The 20,756-nt window shown below is 45.2% G+C and overlaps 1 protein-coding gene across 1 annotated transcript in view; it reads left to right on the top strand.

Annotated features, from left to right (window-relative positions):
* The window catches only part of MEGF8 (multiple EGF like domains 8), a 113,601-nt gene that overhangs the window by 65,890 nt on the left and 26,955 nt on the right, over window positions 1-20,756 (top strand). The window contains exons 24-32 of the mRNA XM_082273582.1: window positions 2,200-2,398; window positions 5,979-6,114; window positions 6,468-6,682; window positions 11,873-11,983; window positions 12,062-12,180; window positions 15,572-15,776; window positions 18,569-18,740; window positions 20,266-20,429; window positions 20,541-20,685. Coding sequence (XP_082129708.1) covers window positions 2,200-2,398; window positions 5,979-6,114; window positions 6,468-6,682; window positions 11,873-11,983; window positions 12,062-12,180; window positions 15,572-15,776; window positions 18,569-18,740; window positions 20,266-20,429; window positions 20,541-20,685 — 1,466 coding nt within the window. The remainder of the gene's footprint in view (window positions 1-2,199; window positions 2,399-5,978; window positions 6,115-6,467; window positions 6,683-11,872; window positions 11,984-12,061; window positions 12,181-15,571; window positions 15,777-18,568; window positions 18,741-20,265; window positions 20,430-20,540; window positions 20,686-20,756) is intronic.

Below are 20,756 nucleotides of genomic sequence, written 5' to 3'. Positions count from 1 at the left end.
TTGCTCCCCCCCCTCCGGTGCCACATTTGGTACCTTTTAGGGGGGAGGGGGGAACGGGTACCTGTTTTTGACAGGTGCCTGTCCCCACTTCCGGGAGACGGCGCAGCGGCGCCATCTCTCGGAAGTTTGGCCCTCTCCTCCTCCCACCGCCGCTGAGCCAATCCGAATGCGCAGCTCGCTTCGCGCATGCTCAGTAGGGAGCCGCCCTTGAAGCCACAAGGCTTCACTGCCGGGTTCCCTTACCGGCAAAGGCGGTGGCAGCATCCGACAGCCGATGGAAACATCGGCTGCGGTGCCGACATCGCTGGACTCCAGGACAGGTAAGTGTCCTAATATTAAAAGTCAGTAGATACAGTATATGTAGCTGCTGACTTTTCATTTTTGGAGGGGGGAAACTGGAACACCGCTTTAAGTGGTAAAACTGCCCTCATTTGCAGACTGAAGTTTATCTCTTTGATCTAAAAGAACCAAATGATACAATGTTTCTTTTTATCTTGGAGCTGAGCAATGTTGTAATAACCTTTCCCAGCTGCCTTTTTTTTTTGACAGCTCTGATCAGAGAATAAGAATCATGGAAATGCTGGATTAAGATCATGAGGGGGGTTGAATCAAGAACGTGATTTTTTTAGTGATTAATTGTGCAGCTCTATTTCTAATGTTCACCATAAGCCTGTTGTAACAGAGCTAAAGTGTCACACGCACTTTTGCCAATTTTCATGCAAAATTCGATTTTTAACTACTGCTCAAGATTCCTAAAAAAAAAAACTGCGCTATTCAAAAATAAAATAGTGTACATATAGCAGCAGTAACTTGGCTGTGAGACACACACAACAAGAAATCATAAACCAAATAAAGTTGCGCTTATATCGTAAAGAAAATAAATATAGTCCAAAAATTTATGTCACCAAGTAAATTCTTCATCAGCTGATTAGGGCGCCAGGACGACGGCAGATTGTGACGAAATGCGTCGGGAGGAGCGACGTGCTGACGTCACAGCGTTTGCCTAAGTCCCGGAAGGACAGGCTGCTGTGCAGAGCTGGCCGGCTTTATTTATGCGTGTATTCTATTTTCTTATGTGAGTGCAACCTTTATTTGTTAAATAAATGCTATGAAGCTCTTTTCTTCTGGGGTTATTTTTGACTGAGTCTCCTCAAGAGTGACGGGCATCGGTTTCCTCATAAAGTCCCATTATCTGAACAGAGGCCTAGGCAGGGCTATAGCCGCAGGCAAGCGAAACCTTCCGTGACAGGAGGTCAATACCATTTGGAAAGCAGCCAATTTATGTGGGTGGAGACTTTTCTTTTCATGTGGGATCACAATCAATTAGGTGTAGAATTCACTTGGTGCTTTTATGGACTTTGTGACATCACTTTTTGGACTATTTTTTTTTTCTTTATGATATAAGCGCAACTTTATTTTGTTTACTTTTTTGGTTTATTTTTTATTTTTTCCAATGAACTTTATTTGGTTTATGCTCCAGATTCCTGTGATGTATTTTCCGCCAACAGCACAACACACTGGTGTTTTTTTTTTTCTACTACTCCATAAAGACTTCGTAAACTGGGCTGTGACCCAGGTGAGTGCAAGTTCACATGCTTGATTGTAAATGGCTGAGGACTCACCACCATGGAGCTACTCTGCAGGCCTTCCGGGAATTAAATTGTCACACCTAGTACGGTATTTACTGCTGACCTGCCAAGTGATTTAAAATTCTGTACAGCCAGTCTTGTAACTTACACTGTTTGGTTACATTATTATTGCTGTCTGTATCTTGCTGTATCTGATAATTGCTCCTCTTTATTTCTTGTTCTGCTGGTATAGTGACAGAAAGGGATGTGATATCTCATGGATAACAATAATATTTGACAGACGTTTTTTAGTCCTCCTAAGTTCCCGTTCACACTAAGGCGACCTGTGAGGGGACCTGGTCTTCAATGTTATGAAGTCCGTGGCGGCCGCTCCGAGGTCGCGGCGCGCTGCTCGCACCGCGACCTCGGAGGTTGCCCCCCCCAAGTCGGATCGCCCCTATGTGAACGGGGCCTAAGTCTATTGAAAACTAAAAAGGTTACTTTGTGCTGGAGTTGTACTTTAACCTTATAATATTAAAAAATATATCTAGCAAACCTTTCTTTCCTGTGAGCAATATGGTGCACATTAGCGGGATTGTTTAATATTTTATTACTGCTTCTGTTTTCATAGGAATGGTGGGATTTGTTATCTTGAATGCCAGGGCCGTCAGCTGCTGACCAATGTGTCTTCCTCTGCTTTGGGATCTCCCGGCGGCTCATATTGTCTGTGGGTGCTGAATGTATCCTCCCACTCGGAGCCATGTCATCCAGAGGACAACTGCCCAAGGCTTAGCTTCAGTCTGCAGCCGGACTTCAATATCCCCTGCACGGTAACCTATTTTGTTTTCTGATTTACTGGGGAAGTATGCTGGATTTTGGGTCACTTTATTTAAAGTGGGTGTAAACCCTTATATATACCCAGTGAAATTACTAGCTTCAGGTGGTCAATAGAAATTAAACAAATCCCCCTAGATCAGTGATGGCGAACCTTGGCACCCCAGATGTTTTGGAACTACATTTTCCATGAAGGGGGTTGGCAGCCGTTCTGTGCAGAATCACGTGTGTGGGGGAGTGGCCTGGAGGGGCGGAGATGTGAAGACGTGTGTCTGAGAAGCTCCCGCAGCTCCCTTTCCTAGACCGACCCGGCATGAGGAATTGAACCGGCATGCAAACAGGCAATTGGGCAAGGACGCGCCCGGTCACCCGCTCGGTTTGTGACTGTTCAGCTGCAGAACGCCGTCAAGCGCGAAGAAGATCAGGAGATATTCAGCAGTACTTCCCGCTACAGCCGACTGGGGTCTCTGGAGTCAAGATGGCGTCGGCACGTGCAGGAGCGCAGACCAAGAGTACACAGAATGCACAGTCTGTAGACAAAACGGAGAAAAAGGCAGATGGAAGTGCTGCGGAGCCTGCAGTGGCTGTTGAGAGAGAGGACAAGGAGATGGCTGGAAATCAGCAGGGACTGGAGAATCCGGAGATTAAAGAGCTACTAAAGGCGCTACCTACAAGAGCTGAGATAGAGGCTATGATCTTGCGGATCGAAGAAGCACATCGGCGGGATATTCAGGGTCTCCGCGCTGATATGACCCAGCTTTGTAGCAAAGTGGACGCAAAAGGAGCCGAAATTACACTAGTAAAAGACCAAGTGACAGAAGTCAGGAAGGCTACAGAGACACTCTCCGAAGCTACAATTAATATGCAATTGCATATTGAAGATCTGGAAGACAGAAGTCGTAGAGGAAACTTGAAGCTGAGGGGAGTGCCAGAGGTGGAAGGGGAGAATCTACAAGATAAGGTGAGAGACATCTTTCTCAAGGTTCTTGCCCCCACCTCACAATCAATGGCTCATATGGAGATAGACAGAGTTCACAGGGTAGGAGGGTCCAGATATGCAGACCCTAGTAGACCTCGGGACATTGTATGTAAAATGCACTACTATGTTCAAAAGGAGGAGATCCTCCGTAAAGCCTGGGACATGGGCTCAATTGAGGTTACAGGGGCTAAAATTAAGATACTTCCGGACTTGTCTAAAAATACATTATACCGAAGATCATTACTGCGCCCTGTGTTAGAAAGAGCGAGGCAACAAGGATTTAGATATAAATGGGGATATCCATTGGCAGTGACTTTTTTTAAAGAAAGAGACATGTTTACGCTTCGAACCCCAGCAGATTTGCCCGACTTATTTAAATTTCTAGGAATAGAAGCGATACAGGTTGAGAACTGGCTAATGATCTCTCCTAGAACAACAGGGCACTCATATTGGAGACCGCAGGGAAGAATGATGGACGGAAACAGAAAAGCTCAAGTTTAAAAAACTCGGGCAAATAGAAGATTCAGAAAAGCTTTTTTTTCTCCCCCTTTTTTTTTTTTGGGGAGAGATTTGGACTGGTGTTTTTTTTTTTTTTTTTCCATACATTTTCCATGATGCTCATGCACTCTGCAGTGTAGTTGAGCATCATGGGAAATGTAGTTCCAAAACATCTGGGGTGCCAAGGTTCACCATCACTGCCCTAGATAATCCGTACGAAGTGCGGAATTTATACAGCTTGTCTAAATTCCCAGAAAGCAGGGGGTGAGGAGCTGAAGTTACACTCTGCAGAGTTCTTCTCTCTCAGCGGGGAACGATCACAGGTATCAGGCTGCAATCAAAGCCGTCTGCCCTGTGCATTGGCATCCTCGCTGCCGAGTGGGGGCGGGAGCGTGCCGCTGGCGGTGCGTGCTCTCGCCCCCTAGCTGCAGGTTCGCACAGGAGCGGCCGCTCGGGAAGTGGTTAAAGTGGGTGTAAACCCTTATATATACCCAGTGAAGTGACTAGCCTCAGGGGATACATAGAAATTAAACAAATCCCCCTAGATAATCAGTTTGAAGTGCGAAATTTATACAGCTTGTCTAAACTCCCAGAAAGCAGGGGGTGGGGAGCTGAAGTTACACTCTGCAGAGCTCAGTGTGTGCTGATTGGACGGAAGGGACACACCCCCGTTCACACAGCACACAGGAACAGAGCTGTGGCTGTCAATCACAGACTATGTGCTGGAGCTCCCTCTCTTTCTCTCTTGTCTGAAGTGATTCATGCTGATAGCAGAGGAAGGAGGCAGCAGACAAAAATGACACAAGGGATTGTGTTCTTTTTATGCAATTCACTCTGCAGTCTGCGTCTTCTGAGCTCCCTTCTGTTTAGGCCTGTTTCATAGCATTAGCTAGTAAATCTGTCTTCTGAAAACTGCTGCACCTACTTGAAGCTCGCTATGTGCTGGCTGTCAGTGGGAGTCTATGAGTTAACCACTTCTGGACCGGAAGATTTTCCCCCTATTGACCAGGCCATTTTTTGAGATTCGGCACTGCGTTAATTTAACGGACAATTGCGCGGTCGTGCGATGCTGTACCCAAACAAAATTGAGGGTTTTTTTTTCCCCACAAACAGAGCTTTCTTTTGGTGGTATTTGATCACCTGTGCGATTTTTATTTTTTGCACTATAAACAAAAATAGAGCAACAATTCTGAAAAAAAAAAAAGAAAAACAATATTTTTCACATTCTGCTACATGACATTCCTAAAAAAAAAAAGAAAAATCTAAATTTCTCATCCTCTTAGGCCAATTTGATGTCTGCTGCATATTTTTGGTAAAAAAGAATCGCAATAAGCGTATTTTGATTGGTTTGCACAAAAAAGTTATCGCTTCTACTAACTACGGAAAAGATTTATTTCATTTATATTGTTTTTTTTTTGTTTTTTAACTAGTAATGGTGGCAATCTGCGATTTTTAGCGGGACTGCGACATTGCGGCGGACAGATCGGACCCCTAACTGACATTTTTGACACTTTTGGGGGGGACCAGTAACATTACTACAGTAATCAGTGCTAAAAATATGCACTGTTACTGTAATAATGACACTGGTAGGGAAGGGGTTAACACAGTAGGTGATCGAGGGGTTAACACAGTGGGTGATCAAGGGGTTAACACAGAGGGTGATCAAGGGGTTAAATGTGTACCTAGGGGAGTGTTTCTAACTTTATGGGGGATGGGCTTGTGAAATGACCATAGAGACATGTGATCCGATATAGAAGGATCACACGCGCTCTGTGATCATTCCAGGGAGATGAACGGCCGGCTGTGTATACAATAGCTGACTGTCCTTCTCTCTCAGCGGGGAGCGATCGCGGATGTCAGGCAGCAATCGGAGCTGCCGAGTGGGGGCGAGGGCACGCCGCTGGTGGCGCGCGCTTGCCCCCTAGCTGCAGGCACGCAACCAACGTACAGTTACTTTATTTCGTGCTGGAGGGGCTGCCTGCTGCAGTAAAACTGCGGCGTGTGGTCGTTAAATAGTTAATATGTATTATTTCGACACGTTTCTAAGGAAAATGATATACTCTTTGGTGTTCTTTCTTCCTGTAATCCTTTTTTTACAGCATAGCTATGTCTATGTGTTTGATGGGAATCCGGCCTTCCTGGATACAGGACTTCTGCAGTCTGATCGCAGCTTGCTGGGAGCATTCTGTGGACGTGGACGGGGTGAAGCACCATTGACTGTTGAGGCAACTACAGGTACAGATCAGTGCTCAATTATCACGTTAGGTCCACCCAAAAGGGGAAGCTCCACTTGTTTGCCGCCTCCCCTCCTCTGCTGCCACTTTCGGTGGGGTAGGGCAGAGGGGGGTACCTGGTTTTGACAGGTATCTGCACCCACTTCCAGCTTACTGCGTGGCGGCAAACTCAGCCTGAAGTTCGGCCTCCCTTCTCCTGCCGCCGGGGCATTCACAAAGTGCAGCGTACTTCGCGCATGCACAGTAGGGAACCGGCTGTGAATAGTGGTACTCAGTATAATGATGACCTGCATGATAACCTGCAATATTTACATTACATATTATTAATTCATTTCTATGTATTTTTTCCCCTAGGGATCCTTGTGGTGTATTATGAAGCAAATAACACAGAGCCCTCCGGCTTTAATGCCACTTACACTGTGCATGAATGTTACCCGCCTTGTGAACCCAATAAAGTGTGCCGGGGACAGAGCTGTGTCTGCAAGAGCCCGCTGTCCGGCCCTTACTGCCTGCGCAATGTCTGTCCCCGGAACTGCTCCGCTGATGGTGGCAAAGGGGTCTGTAACCAGGTGAGAGACTGTTGACACATTCCCTTTCAAAACTGATTTAAAGAAAACTCGGAAGCCGCTTTACCTCCAAAAAGATTTGAAGTTCTGTCCTTGTATTTACAATAGGGATAGACCGATTATCGGGGGCCGATATGCATTTTTCCCAATATTTCAGAATCGGCCCCTGAGGTTACCGATATTGCCGATATTTCGGGAAAGTGTTGTACCGGAGTGATGCCTGCAGCTAGAGGCATCACCCTGGTGCCAGCGTCCATAGCCGACGGTCAGCTGTCTTGTAATAACAACCGATGTGGCTGAGAAGCCGCTCGGCTATCATTACAATGAGCGGGAGGGGAGGACGTCCCCCCCTCCTCCCGCCACCTTCCGCAGCTCGCCCGGGTCTCCCGTCCCACCGGGAGACCCAGGCAGCCAGCCAGCACGGCCGCCGAAGACCCGATCAAAGCCGCATTCGGCTCTGATCGGGTCTCCATGTAAAAATCCGGAAGTGATATCATGACATCACTTCCGGGGACTCGGCGCCAAATTACAGCATTCAAAACAGCCAAACTTGGCGTTTTGAATGATAAAGGAAAAGGAATTGGCAGCACTCCAGGTTGAGTCAAAATCCAGATTTATTGACTAGACATCCAAATATGACAATCGTGACAAGGTAGACGCGTTTCACGCACTGACTGTGCTTAATCATTACCATTATCATTATCGGTAATGATTAAGCACACAGTCAGTGTGTGAAACGCGTCTACCTTGTCACGATTGTCATATTTGGATGTCCAGTCAATAAATCTGGATTTTGACTCAACCTGGAGTGCTGCCAATTCCTTTTCCTTTATCAAGTTTTCACGGAGGCGACCCGGGGCATGCACTGGTGTGAATCAATCAGGCAATTACACCACCTTGAGCAGTGAGTTCTTGTCTCTTCAATTGGCATTTTTAATGCTTTTAGGTGCAGAGGAGGGGTTTGGGGTCTTTTAGACCCCCCCCCTCCCCAGATCCCTCCACAACAGTACCTGTCAAGAAAAAATAAATAAAAAAAACAATTTTTTTTTTTAATGTACGAAAATATCGGCCGATACCGATATGCGATGACCAAAAAAAACGATATCGGTCGATCACTAATTTACATACATTTTCCACACTGCACAACTCAGGTGACCCACATGTTTCCTAATTAGGCAATTTATCCTTTTGGTTCGGTTGTTCACCTTCCTGTGTCACTTTTTCATCTCCAACCCTCTTGTAGGACAGTGACTATCCAGGGGGCAGGAAGCTGACCGAGGAAGCACTGAAGCCAAACCATGAGGCAGCAGAAAGATCTTATTGACCAGCAGAAAAGTCAGACATTCTGATGTGCATTCTTGATTAGAGCCTTAAAGTGATACTAAAGTGAATAAAAAACAAAACCAACATGTTATTAGCCCCGATCCTCTTCCCCCTGCTGAGCTGCTTGCCATGGGGGCACTCCTGCTTGCTCGCTCCCACCCCCTCCCCACTGACTGTGATTCGGCTGCTTTGTCTGAACCAATGAGGAGGGAGAGAGCCGGAGGCGCAGCTGCTCTCGTACACATTGCCTGATCAAGATCAGGCACAGGTAAGTATTAGGGGGGCTGGTGGGGGAGCTGCACTCAGAAGGTTTTTTACCTTCATGCATGAAGGTAAGAAACCTTCAGCCTTTAGAAACACTTTAAAGTACTGAAGTAGGAGGCATGAAAGCCATGCAAAATAAACAAAATTCTGCCGCACTAATAATAATATAATACAAAACACATCAATAATATTTTAAGTCCGTTTTAAATATGTAAAGATGAAAGCAACAGTCCCAATCAGAGGTTGCGTACACCGCTGTGTAATGAAAAGTGTCAGAAAACTTCTATGTTCACCATGTGGGCCTTCACCTGAGTGGACTCTTACCAGAATCTATATGGACTCTATTACGGTGTCAGATAGGCCTGCAAACAATATCCAGGTATTTAATCCTGAGACCCAGATGATAACATTAGATCCTTATGATATCTCTGATTTCTCAATAGTATAATTGGACCTATGGCAACAGTGATAATACAGGATTCCTCATAAAATCAAAATAAATATACCCACATAGTGTGAATCCATAAAACACATTTATTAAAAGTAAAACGTCAGTTATGATTAAACTCATTGGGCGTAGCTAATACACGTGAATCCATAAAACACATTTATTAAAAGTAAAACGTCAGTTATGATGAAACGCGTTGGGCGGAGCTAACGCACGTGACGTCGCCACGCTTGCATGGATTCTCTGTAATACCTGGAATCGCTTACTACACTGTTTGGGAATGTTTTGTATATACAGCGCTGTTTTTATTACTCAAAAGTGAGTAGCTTTGCATTTTACTTTTAATAAATGTGTTTTATGGATTCACGCTATGTGGGCATATTTATTTAGATTTTATGAGGAATCCTGCGTTATGATTGTTGCCATAGGTATCCATATTACTATTGAGGAATCTGAGATGAGGATCATCTGGGTCCGAGCATCAAATACTAGAATTCTGTCCGCAGGCCCATATAGAGTCCATAAATTCTGGTAAGAGTCCACCCAACTATTGGTGATGACGCATGTGGACGTGGTAAACATAGAGGTTTTTCTGATAGTTTTCATTACACAGTGGTGTACACAACCTCTGATTGGAATTGTTGCTCACATCTTTACACATTTAAAAACGGACTTACGATATTTTTTGCACAAAAGTTTTTTTCACGTTATTGATGTGTTTTGTATTATATTATTATTAACATGGCAGAATTTTGTTTATTTTGTTGATTGCACAGTGTGTCTGACTGTTTCTGCCAGCAGCTCTTTTGCACATGCGCATTTTCTATTACCTATTGTGAAAGACATGCAGCTAGTCTTTTGTACAGGAGATGGCTACAATGGCACCCTCCATGTTTCCCTGACAGGCTAATTATAGGAAAGGCAGCATAGTGACTTTGCATACTCACTAAATTGAGTGTTCACTCTTATCTAATCTACTGTATTTGCTATTATAACAGAAATAAAGGCCATGCTTGTAAAATGTGTCAAATCAAAAATGACACTTGAAGGTCATGAAATATTAGCTGTAACAATATGTTGTTGAGTCTAAGAGCCGGTTCACACTACTCCGACTTGGGACGCGACTTGTGTGCCCTCAAGTCGCTCCAAGTCTTTTGTCATTACAAATTCAATGTAAATGAATGAGAGCCGTCTTAACCACTTTACCACCGGAGGATTTTGCTGTCTTACGTCTGGGCCACTTTTTGCGATTCGGCGCTGTGCGACTTTAACTGACAATTGCGCGGTCGTGCGATGCCGTATCCAAACGAAATTTACGTCCTTTTTTTTCCATAAACAGAGCTTTCTTTTGGTGGTATTTGATCACCTGTGCGATTTTTACTTTTTGCACTATAAACAAAAAAATAGCGTTTATTTTGAAAAAATAACAATATTTTTAACATTTTTTTATATGAAATTCCCCCCAAAAAAATGTAAAAATCTAATTTTTTAAAATTTTTGGCCAATTTGTTTTCTGCTACCTATGTTTGGTAAAAAAAATCACAATAAGCATATTTTGATTGGTTTGCGCAAAAGTTATTGCGTTTACTAACTAAGGGAATGATTTTTGTCTTTTTTTTTTTTAACGAGTAATGGCGGCGATCTGCGATTTTTTTTTTGCTGGACTGCGACATTGCGGCGGACAGATCAGACCCTTGACTGACATTTTTGACACTTTTGGGGGTACCAGTGACATTACTGCAGTAATCAGTGCTATATATATGCACTGTTACTGTAAAAATTGCACTGGCAGGGAAGGGGTTAATTTTATTGGAGAGGGAGGGGTTAATGTATGCCTGGTGCTTACTAACGTGTGTGGGGGGAGGTGACTGAGTGACACAGGGACAGATCGCAGGTTCAGCTACGCTGAACCCTGCAATCTGACCCTGCCTGTCACTTAGGAGATCCGCCCGCTTTGTTTACACAAGCGGGCGGATTTCCACACTAGATCCCTGACGATCGGGGAAGAGCAGCGGTGATCACCGCCGCTCCTCCCCTGGCCCGACTCCCGCTGTAACTGAATACAGCGGGAGCGAGCCTCTGGCAGCACGCGCACGCCGCCGAGGGATGGGAATGTCTGGTGATGTAGGTCTACGTCGCCAGACGATAACGAACCACTTTGCCGCAGTACAGTCAACTTGACTTGTCGGCAAGTGGTTAATATGCACTACTGAAGTCGCTCCGACTTCAGAAAAGGTTCCTGTACTACTTCAAGGCGACCTCTATCCGACTTGTGCCCATAGACTTCAATGGGAGTCGCCTCTAAGTTGGATCCTTATCTATTTTCAAGCGACTGTGATCAGACTTTCCAGGAAGAAGAAAAAGATTAACCAGGCATTCCTCACAGACAAAGTCGCCTATCATTTAAGTCTCTTACAAGTCTCTGGTAAAAAGTCGCTCCTTCATTGGGCGACTTTCTGGTCGTGGTAGTGTGAACCGGCTCTTATAGGTCTTGTATGCTACAATGAGATCTCTCTTCTATAAAACATAACTGCCCATCTTTGTGTGTTTGCAGCTCCTCCTGTTACATTCTCTTATCTCCTGTAATATAAATACCCCGCAGGGAGATTCCCATTATAGTTACGGTGGGGATGCAGACCCATGAGCTAAAGCAAGATCTCACCAATAGACTTCCCTAGGGAAATAAGAAATTGTCAAGTGGTATAACTCTCTAGCATCTACCAGAGAGTAAAATATTAGTTGGAGTGGCCTGACCCTTTCATTTTATCCTGCATAGCTTGAAAATGATATTGTTGCCCCTATAGGTAATGAGGCAGACAGATGCAGCTTTGTAGGCATATTGTGCTTTGTGCGGTGGACCTTATGGCAATGACATAGGCTTTCGTGGTTGTATTTTTGCAGGCTTGGCTCTTGTATGTATGTAGGCAGAGATTGGGCACAAAACCCCATACATTGCATTAGCACAGGATAAAATCTAAACACAAGGGTAAACTGGAGCACTCCATACATCTAGTGTCCAACTCTTTTGTTTATTCATATGAAGAGAAGGTTGGAGACTAATATATTTCTGCTGTGGAAAATTGATGGATCCTTATTCACCATGATCTGTTGTCCACTTTTAAAAATGCTTCTTTTGATGGTATTTTGTGTCTCTGCAGACCCTTGGCGTATGTTTCTGTTCTCCTGGGTATGCCGGAGATGATTGCTCAGTCTATCTAGACTCTGGAAAGATTGTGTGGGAAAGTCTCATGGACCCTCAGCTTACAGCAGTAAGTGTAGACTACTTCACCATTAATTGGTGTCCATTAGAATTGCAGTAGTCACTGTCAACATTATCTCTTTTTCAGGATACAGCAAGTCGCTTTCTGCACCGCCTCGGACATACCATGGTGGAAGGCCCAGATAATACTCTTTGGATGTTTGGAGGCTTGTCATTACGGGATGGAGTGCTGGGCAGCGTTTATAGGTAATTCACTGATTTATATTTCTTCTATTTCCTCTCATTATCCAGTCAGGTCCTACGTGGGATTTTTTTTTTCTACAATTTCTTTACATGTTCTTAAAAGTATCTTTCACATGGACATTCCGATCGAGCCTGCCTGTCAGTTTTTCAGGTGGACCCGATCGGAACCTCCATTCTTCTCTATGAAACGGCGGGTATAAACGGACCTGTGTCCATTTACACCTGCCTACATCCAATCCAATCGGATCAGATGTCGGTGTATATGGACAGGCTGTCTGTTTAAATTCGGCAGCCCATAGAGGAGAGTGGTCTGTGTCTGTGTCCGCTCTGCATGAGTGAACTGGACACGGACCTGTCATCCTCCTGTTTAGCAGAGAGATCCCCTGCTAAGCAAGTAGATCACAGCAGCAGCCTGCTCCATGTAAAAAGGGCCAAAAGGTTCACTTAGCTAAGAATTCAAAATGAAACCTTGAAAGGCCTAGAGCACAGCCTACATGCTGAGTAGTTCAGTTTTTTATTCATGCGAAAGGAAAAAATGGGGGAGGGGGGCACCATAAGTGCAGTATTAGAAAAAGTTCATTTATTCCACAAGATTTAAAGCACTTACAAGAGTGTAACATAGACGAGGCCCAAATTATGGGTGTATGATCCGGATGTCCGCTGAGTTCCTGGGGACTATTGGCGGTGGAGAGCTGGCTGTCCTGTGTAGTGCTTCCGCGTTTGGCCAGCATGAGAGGCGGAAGTGACGCCACCGGTGCAGGGCGGGAGTCCCAGGCACTCAATCTGTGGAAAAAGGTAGGCTACACGCTCAGAGCTGACGGCTCCTTCTAGAGGCCTTTAGAAGGAGCCATCAGCCCTGAGCACGTAGCATGCATATATCCACGGACTGAGTGTCTGGGACTCCCGCCCTGCACCGGTGATGTCACTTCCGCCTCCACGTCTTATGCTGGCCAAACGCAGAAGCATTACGCAGGACAGCCAGCTCTGCACCTCCAGCGACGTTTGGGGTGATAATAGTCCCCAGGAACTGAGCGGACATCCGGATCACACACACGCATATGATGAGCCTTGTCTATGTTACACTCTTGTAAGTTCTTTTAATCTTATGGAATAAATTAACTTTTTCTAATATTGCACTTAGTGGCGCCTCCCCTCCCCCCTTTTTTTCCTTTTGCATGTGTTACAGAGCCTGAGCACTCTCTGAAGATGGCTGCCTAATTCCAAGTGTATCTAATCTGCATGGACAGCAGATCCCTTTTATGCCCCACATATACAGTCCAGGTGATCTTTTAAGCATTTGACATTGTGGAGCGCCAGATTCCCACTGTGACTTACAGTTTTTTTATTCAGAAGTTGTAGGACTGCACCAGTGCACTCCACTCTATTTTTATTATTAATATTAATTACATGTATTTTTGATAGCGGGAACAATTTATGCAGCTCTTTACATATATAATGTACAGTACATTCACATCAGTCCAGGCCAACAAGGAACTTACAATCTAAAGTCCCCATCTCATGTGCATACCTATACATACTGTTGCCAGTTTAGACAGGAGCCAATTAACCTACCAGTATGTCTTTAGAGTGTGGGACGAAACCAGAGGAAACCCATGCACACACTGGCAGAACATGTAAACCTCCATGCAAGTATAGTCAGGAGGACCCTAGTGCTTCAAGGCTGAAGTGCTAACCACTAAGCTACTATTTTGCCCTATCTGGTGATGCTGGAGCACACGCTTTGCTGCATTTCATACACAAAAATCCTGATGTAAAAAAAGCCATTGCTAAAAAGGTTCTCACAGCCACTAATCAGATCAGAGTCTGGATGGAATTAAACTGTGAATTTGTTTGGTGATGAAAACAAGAGAGGATGTTAGACTGCACAGTGTCCAGGAATTACACTTCTGCTGACCCTCTGTGTTTATTCTGCAAGATATTGCACATAGGGGTCTATTTGAAGAAAAAAAAGCAGCGGTGTGACCGTACCACAACCATACTGCTGCTTTGAAAACAAAATAAACCCGCATTTATGAAGCCCAACAATGTGCGGCACCAATGTACTGGGAGCGAGGAGAACTACTACGACTTGACCTGTTGCATTAAGCAAAGTGACCTCAGTTATATACAGCAGGCTCTAAATACCGGCCTGCATTTTATGAATACAGGCGGTCCCCGGGTTACAAACATGAAAGGGTCAGTAGGTTCCTTCTTAAAGCGGAGTTCTGGCCTCAAAATCGATTTTGGGCCATCCGCTTGCTGAGTGTCACCTGAAAAAGAAATGGATAATTACGATTTTTTTTTTTTGTTTACTTACCTTGTTATTGAAGAAAAATATACTCGCCTTTCTTCCACTTCCTCCCTCTGCGGCCGCGGCCCGCACCGTCACTTCCTCTTTGCATTGATTCCTGGGAGCTGAACGTCATCGCTCCCAGGAATTAATGCCCCTGCACCGGCCCCGCTCGTCACTTCCGGTGCAGCCGCGTCATTCCCTGCTAAACAGCTTCTGGGCATGCCCAGAAGCTTTGGAGGGATGACGTGCCCGCACCGGAAGTGACACCGGGGCCGGTGGAGGCGCATTCTGGGTGAAGAGGACGCAGAAGAGGACGCGCTGGCTTCAGCTGCCCACATCCAAGATGGCAGTGCCGGAGAAGAAATTTTCAAGGTAAGTATTTCTTCTAAAAGGTAAGTGCGACCCGGGACAGTTCAGAGGCTATCCATTGTGGAATGTACTAGCCCTGACTGTCCCAGGGGTATTTTTATCTAAATTTCACCCCCGAGGTCGGAACCTCGCTTTAAGTTGAATTGGTTTGTAAGTTGGAACAGGTACATTTTTTAAGTGTAGCGCCAGCCAAAAAATTTTTTTTTACATTTTTTTGGATAGCATAGGGAATGGTTAACAACACCCTTACAAAATTTGTTTTGGTGTCTGTGCTCCTGTTCAGAAGATTTCACCTCCACTTTCTGTCCCTGTGACAATTGGATTTTGAAAATTTTGGGTTGTTGTGAAAACCAGGATTGGTGGTAAGGCTTCAGTGGAGACTCCTTTTTCCTATAATTCTTCCAGGAGTGAATTTCCCTTCCTAGGGGGAGATTTCTCCTCACTTCCTGTTGTCTCCCTCCGTTTATAAGTAGGAGATGTTTGTAAGTCGGATGTATGTAACCCGGGGACCGCCTGTACACCACAAAATGCTGGCTGTGGTGTGGAGTAACCTAGCAATGTAGAGTAGATGGTGATATCCACTTTTTGTTATACTGGAGGCGTATCATTCTCATTCGGAGAAATGAAATGACTTTTCACAATTGATGGGTTTATGGGATAACGTTATTTGCTCACCTAATGCTTTTACTTGTAGCCTGGAAATGTCTTTATCTTGAATGATCTCTGCTATAGATATTCTGTTTCTGAACGTCGCTGGACACAGATGTTGGCTGGAACGGAGGGAGGAGGCCCTGGACCAAGTCCTCGATACTTCCACGCAGCTGCTTATAATTCTGTTCGTAACGCCATGTATGTTCTGGGAGGCCTAACAAATTATGGAGCCTACAGTGACTTTTGGGTGCTGAACCTCACTACTCTACAGTGGCGGAGAGAATCGGTGAGTACTTGAGGTAGCTCCTGTCTTTCCATAGCTCTCTTTGCTTTTCACAGGACATCATACTGGCGCAAAGAACATGGAATAGGCGTCATCCATGGATAATGTTGTGTAATAGGAGAATTAAAAATTACAATAAGGGTAGTATAAAAATTTTAAAATGTGTCCTGTGCTGGCTCCTTTAAACGGATGCACAGTGTTCAAGCAAGAAGGGGCTTGTGGGTTACTGGAGAGGAAACGCAAGTGCCATCTAAGTGTAGCACATCAAGTAATTTATTAGACAAGGTATACAGGTACTCACAATTAAATATGAGTTGAAGCATGTATGGCACTGTGGAGCAAATCTTCCTGTGGGAAGGGATACATCAGGATGGCATCTGCGGCTGCGGCTGGGGTGGATGTCTCCGATGGCTGTCAGTACTTCTACTGGTCAGTGCTGGGTCCGTGCGGCTCTCCGTGACAAGTACTTCTGGATGCAGGGGGGGTTGCCATTGATGTGCTACACTTAGATGGCGCTTGTGTTTCCTCTCCAGTAACTCCTCTTTACTTTGCACAGTGATGTTGTCTTGTGAAACCGTCCGACAGACAATTAAAGCGGAGTTCCAGCCATTTACTCACCTGTCCAACGGTCCAGCGATGCGGCCGCCGGAAGCCTCGATCCTCTCCCTCGGCGCCGGCATCACTGCTGTGGGCACCCGGCTGTTACAGTTTGCGGCTTCACAGCCGGGTACCCACTGCGCATGCGCGAGTCGCGCTGTGCGCCGTGATTGGCCGGCAATCTTCTGGGACCTCTGACGTGTCCCAGAAGATTGCAGGGAGGGAGGGGGAGAGGAGAACTTCCGCTCAGGGCGCCGCGGCGCTCCGAGCGGAAGTGGGAGCGGGTACCTGTCAAAACTAGGTACCCGCCCCCCCCCAAAAAATGACATGCCAAATGTGGCATGTCGGGGGGTCAGGACTCCCTAAAGCGGAAGTTCCACTTTTGGGTGGAACTCCGCTTTAAGAAACATCACAGATAAAGTCTTAGGCCTCATGCACACTGCAGCTCAAAAAAGTTGCTTCTTCCAGCGTTTAAGTTTTTTTTTTTTTTCTCTGCCTGTAAACTCCCCTCCATGTTAGCCTATGTGTCGATACACACACACATGCGTTTTCAGGAGTTTAAAGACTGAACCCCACCCCCCCCATCACTTGTGTGTTCAGTATAGGAGCTTTTGAGCATGAAAACTCTGATAAGCTTCTTAACGCGCGTCAAAGTATAACTAAAGGCAAAAGGTTTTCTTTAGTTTTGGATAAATTGGAAATGAATTACAACCCCTGTCAGTTTTTATTGCTGTCTGTGCCCCTGTTAGGGAAATTCACCTTCTCTATTTGTCCTGCTTACTGTTATCATTGAAAATGAAAGTAAAAGAAAACCCCAAATTTTGGGTTGTGCCCAGAAAAGTAATAGGGGGGAAATCGTCCAATGGGGACACTAGTTCTGATGACCTGGGGATCCCCAACAAATTCCCTTCATTTTCAGGGATTTCTTCTCCCTTCCTGTTTTGGCTATGGGACAGGAAGTGAAGGTAAATCTCCCCAATAGGAGATTGTGAAAAAAAATCTGACAGGGGTAAAACCCTCTCTTGCTCTATCCAAACCGAAAAAAATGTTTTGCTTATAGTTCTACTTTAATGCTAGGTGAGTCCCCCCGTGTTAATGCATTCTAATGGCAGAATTCTAGCCAATAGAATGTATTAATCCGAGAACACACATGAACGCGCATTAATACCCATGCAAAATGCAGCTTATTACTGTGTTTTTGCTGCTGCTAAACTCCTGTAGTGGAAAAAGCATCAAGAGCATACAGTGTGCATGAGGCCTTAGAACCAGTGGCGGCCCGTCTTTTGGTGGGCGCAGGGGCGCCGCCCCCCTATCCATGCATCCGCCCCCCTGATCTACATGCAGGGCGCCGGACAAATGGATTCCAATGGGGTTTTTTTTATTTTTTTTTTTGAAGCACGTGATTAGAGCCAGAGGCTCTAATAGGCTTCAAAAAAAGGTGGGCTGGGGGGGGGGGGGGGGCAGAGCACTGTGTGGTGTGGTCCATCTAATGCCAACCTACCCCCCTCCCCCCACCCCCAGAAACGGAAGACCCTTGTGGGCTGACGCGTTTCGATGAGTTCCTCTTCTTCAGAGCCACACCTGGCTCCGAAGACTCTTAAGAAAAGGAACGCGTCAGCCCACGAGGGTCTTCAGTTTCTGTTGTATCTGCATATGTTGAAGCATTTGGATGGAACATGCGGAGATCTGTGATGAGCTTTTTACTATTGCAATTTTGTGAGTAAAATACTTACCGTGTTTTTATGCAATACATTTTTTTTCTTAGGATAATGCACTAGGTAGTTGCGCCCTCTGTGTGTTTTGTATGATCTAGAAATGTTAGTTGTGCTTCAGCAGCACCCTGAAAAATGTATCCTATTATTCTGAAATTCTTCATGTAAAAAAGCAGCGCACCTCCTGGTATGTGAGAGTGTATCCTGTGTGTGCAGCCTAAAAGCTGTATATCTGCAGTGTGAGATCTAAGGCACTGCTGCCCCGGACTGCTAGTCTCAAGAAATGTGCAGGGTTGCCTTAATGGACCTTATTCACACTTTGTATTTTTTTAGCAAAGGTGACCAATGTAACGGTGTGACGGAGGAAAAGCATACAAGCCCGTTTCTGTCATCTCAGTTTAAAGGAAATGCTTTTTATTCCAGGATTCCAGTTTGAGTTGGCCTACTGCAAGTTACTCTCCTAGTGACACATTTTTGTCTTCCTAGGATCCTCTCTTGCCAGCGGTGGCTGGTCACACACTCACTTCACGTCGTGGATCATCCTTAGTATTAATTGGTGGATACTCCCCTGAAAACGGCTTCAATAACCGCGTGTTGGAATACAACATTGAATTGGAGATCTGGAAAGTGGGACACCATACAGGCACGCCACCAACGGGTGAGTCTTAGTGATATATCTTTGAATGACGCTTGGACCTACACTTTAACCACTTAAGCCCCGGAAGATTTTACCCCCTTCCTGACCAGGGGGTATTTTGCGATTCGGCACTGCGTGACTTTAACGGACAATTGCGCGGTCGTGCGACGCTGTACCTAAACAAATTTGGCGTCCTTTTTTTCCCACAAACAGAGCTTTCTTTTGGTGGTATTTGATCACCTCTGCGATTTTTTGATCACGCGCTATAAACAAAAAAAGAGCGTCAATTTTGGAAAAATAGCAATATTTTTCACATTTTTTTATATGAAATTCCCCCCCAAAAAAATGTAAAAATCAAACTTTTTTAACATTTTCGGCCAATTTGTTTTATGCTACCTATGTTTGGTAAAAAAAATCGCAAAAAGCGTATTTTGATTGGTTTGCGCAAAAGTTATCGCGTTTACTAACAAAGGGAAAGATTTTTGTCATTTTTGTTGTTTTTTTTTTTAACGCGTAATGGCGGCGATCTGCGATTTTTTTTTGCGGTACTGCGACATTGCGGCGGACAGATCGGACCCTTGACTGACATTTTTGACACTTTTGGGGTTACCAGTGACATTTCTACAGTAATCAGTGCTATACATATGCACTGTTACTGTAAACACACTGGTAGTGAAGGGGTTAACTTTATTTGAGAGGGAGGGGCTGTGTGTGTCCCTAGGGGCATGCTTTCTACTGTGATTGGCTGTGGCTTCAGATGTATGAACAGCGATCGAAGGTTCTACATAGTAGAACCGTATGATCATCCTTCATACACCGGGGAGAATGACAGGCAGCTTTTTTACACAAGCCGCCCGACTTTCTCCCTCTCCCCCGCAGATCGCCGAGTGACCGGCGGACATCGGGTCCGCCGGTCACACGCGCGGGCGGGGGGGGTGTGACTGCGCGGGAGCGCGCCTCCGGGGGCGCGCGCTCGCTCCCTAGACCCTCACAGGCTAGCAACGTAGACCTACGGCGCTTTGCCTGTGAGGGGCTGACTGCCGACGTAGATCTGCGTTAGGCAGTCGGCAAGTGGTTAAACAGCTGCAAATATAATTTTTTTTCTTGTAATGAACTCCATGCATGTGACGGAAAACCCAAACTCATGGGGTTTCAGTAACATTTTGAGTGTTGAAGCTGATTGAAAAGTAGATGTTTTTATTATACAAGCATTCAGGGAGATTACCACAATACAGAGTACAAGATTCAAATTTGCTCTGATTAGCTGGGGTTCTCTAATACAATGTATACATCCTAAATTTGATGGGAACCCAATTGCCCGTATGCTTTTGGAATTTCAGTCCTGTTTCCCGTGGAAGATGTTAAGGTGACAACAATTGTTCACACAGATTGTTTACATATGACACAGTCCTCCTATATACAGCAAGACCCTAGACGCCAACTATGTAGCCACTACCTCTTTGGATTTCACGCAACATTTGAGCGCAGGAGACATTTACTTGTCTTTTTCTACACTTATTGAATAAGCCATGTTTTTTTCCTCTAGGTCTGTATGGTCATTCCACTGTATATCATGAAGCTACCGATGCCTTCTATGTGTTTGGAGGACATCGGTTCCATGTGGAGGCTGTGACACCCTCTCCCGAGCTTTACAGCTTATATTATCCTAACCTGACTTGGAGCTTGCTCGCCCCCTCTCAGGGAAGAAAGGTATTGCAGTCATTCGAAACAATGGTTTTTGGGTAGCACAGATTTTGCTTTAATATCAACAGTTTTTATTTGTCTTACTTTTATCTTTTTTTTTTTTTTAACTTTTGTTAGCCTCTTTCACACTTCTTCCATGTTGCTGCGGTACTGAAGGATACCATGGTTGTAGTTGGCGGCCGAACAGAACAGCAGGAGTACAGCAATGAGATCCTGTTCTATCAGATCCACTGCAATTCCTGGATAAGACCCAACAAGACTGGTGAGCTGGCAATCTACCAATTACAGGAGGCCTTGTTTAGCACAATATAAACTGTCTTTGTTACCTTATGT

The sequence above is a fragment of the Pelophylax lessonae genome (assembly GCF_965119305.1).
Source record: "Pelophylax lessonae genome assembly, chromosome: 12".
NCBI lineage: Eukaryota > Metazoa > Chordata > Amphibia > Anura > Ranidae > Pelophylax > Pelophylax lessonae.
The sequence above is the reverse complement of the archived record's forward strand: the minus strand, read 5'-3'. Positions and strand labels throughout refer to the sequence as shown.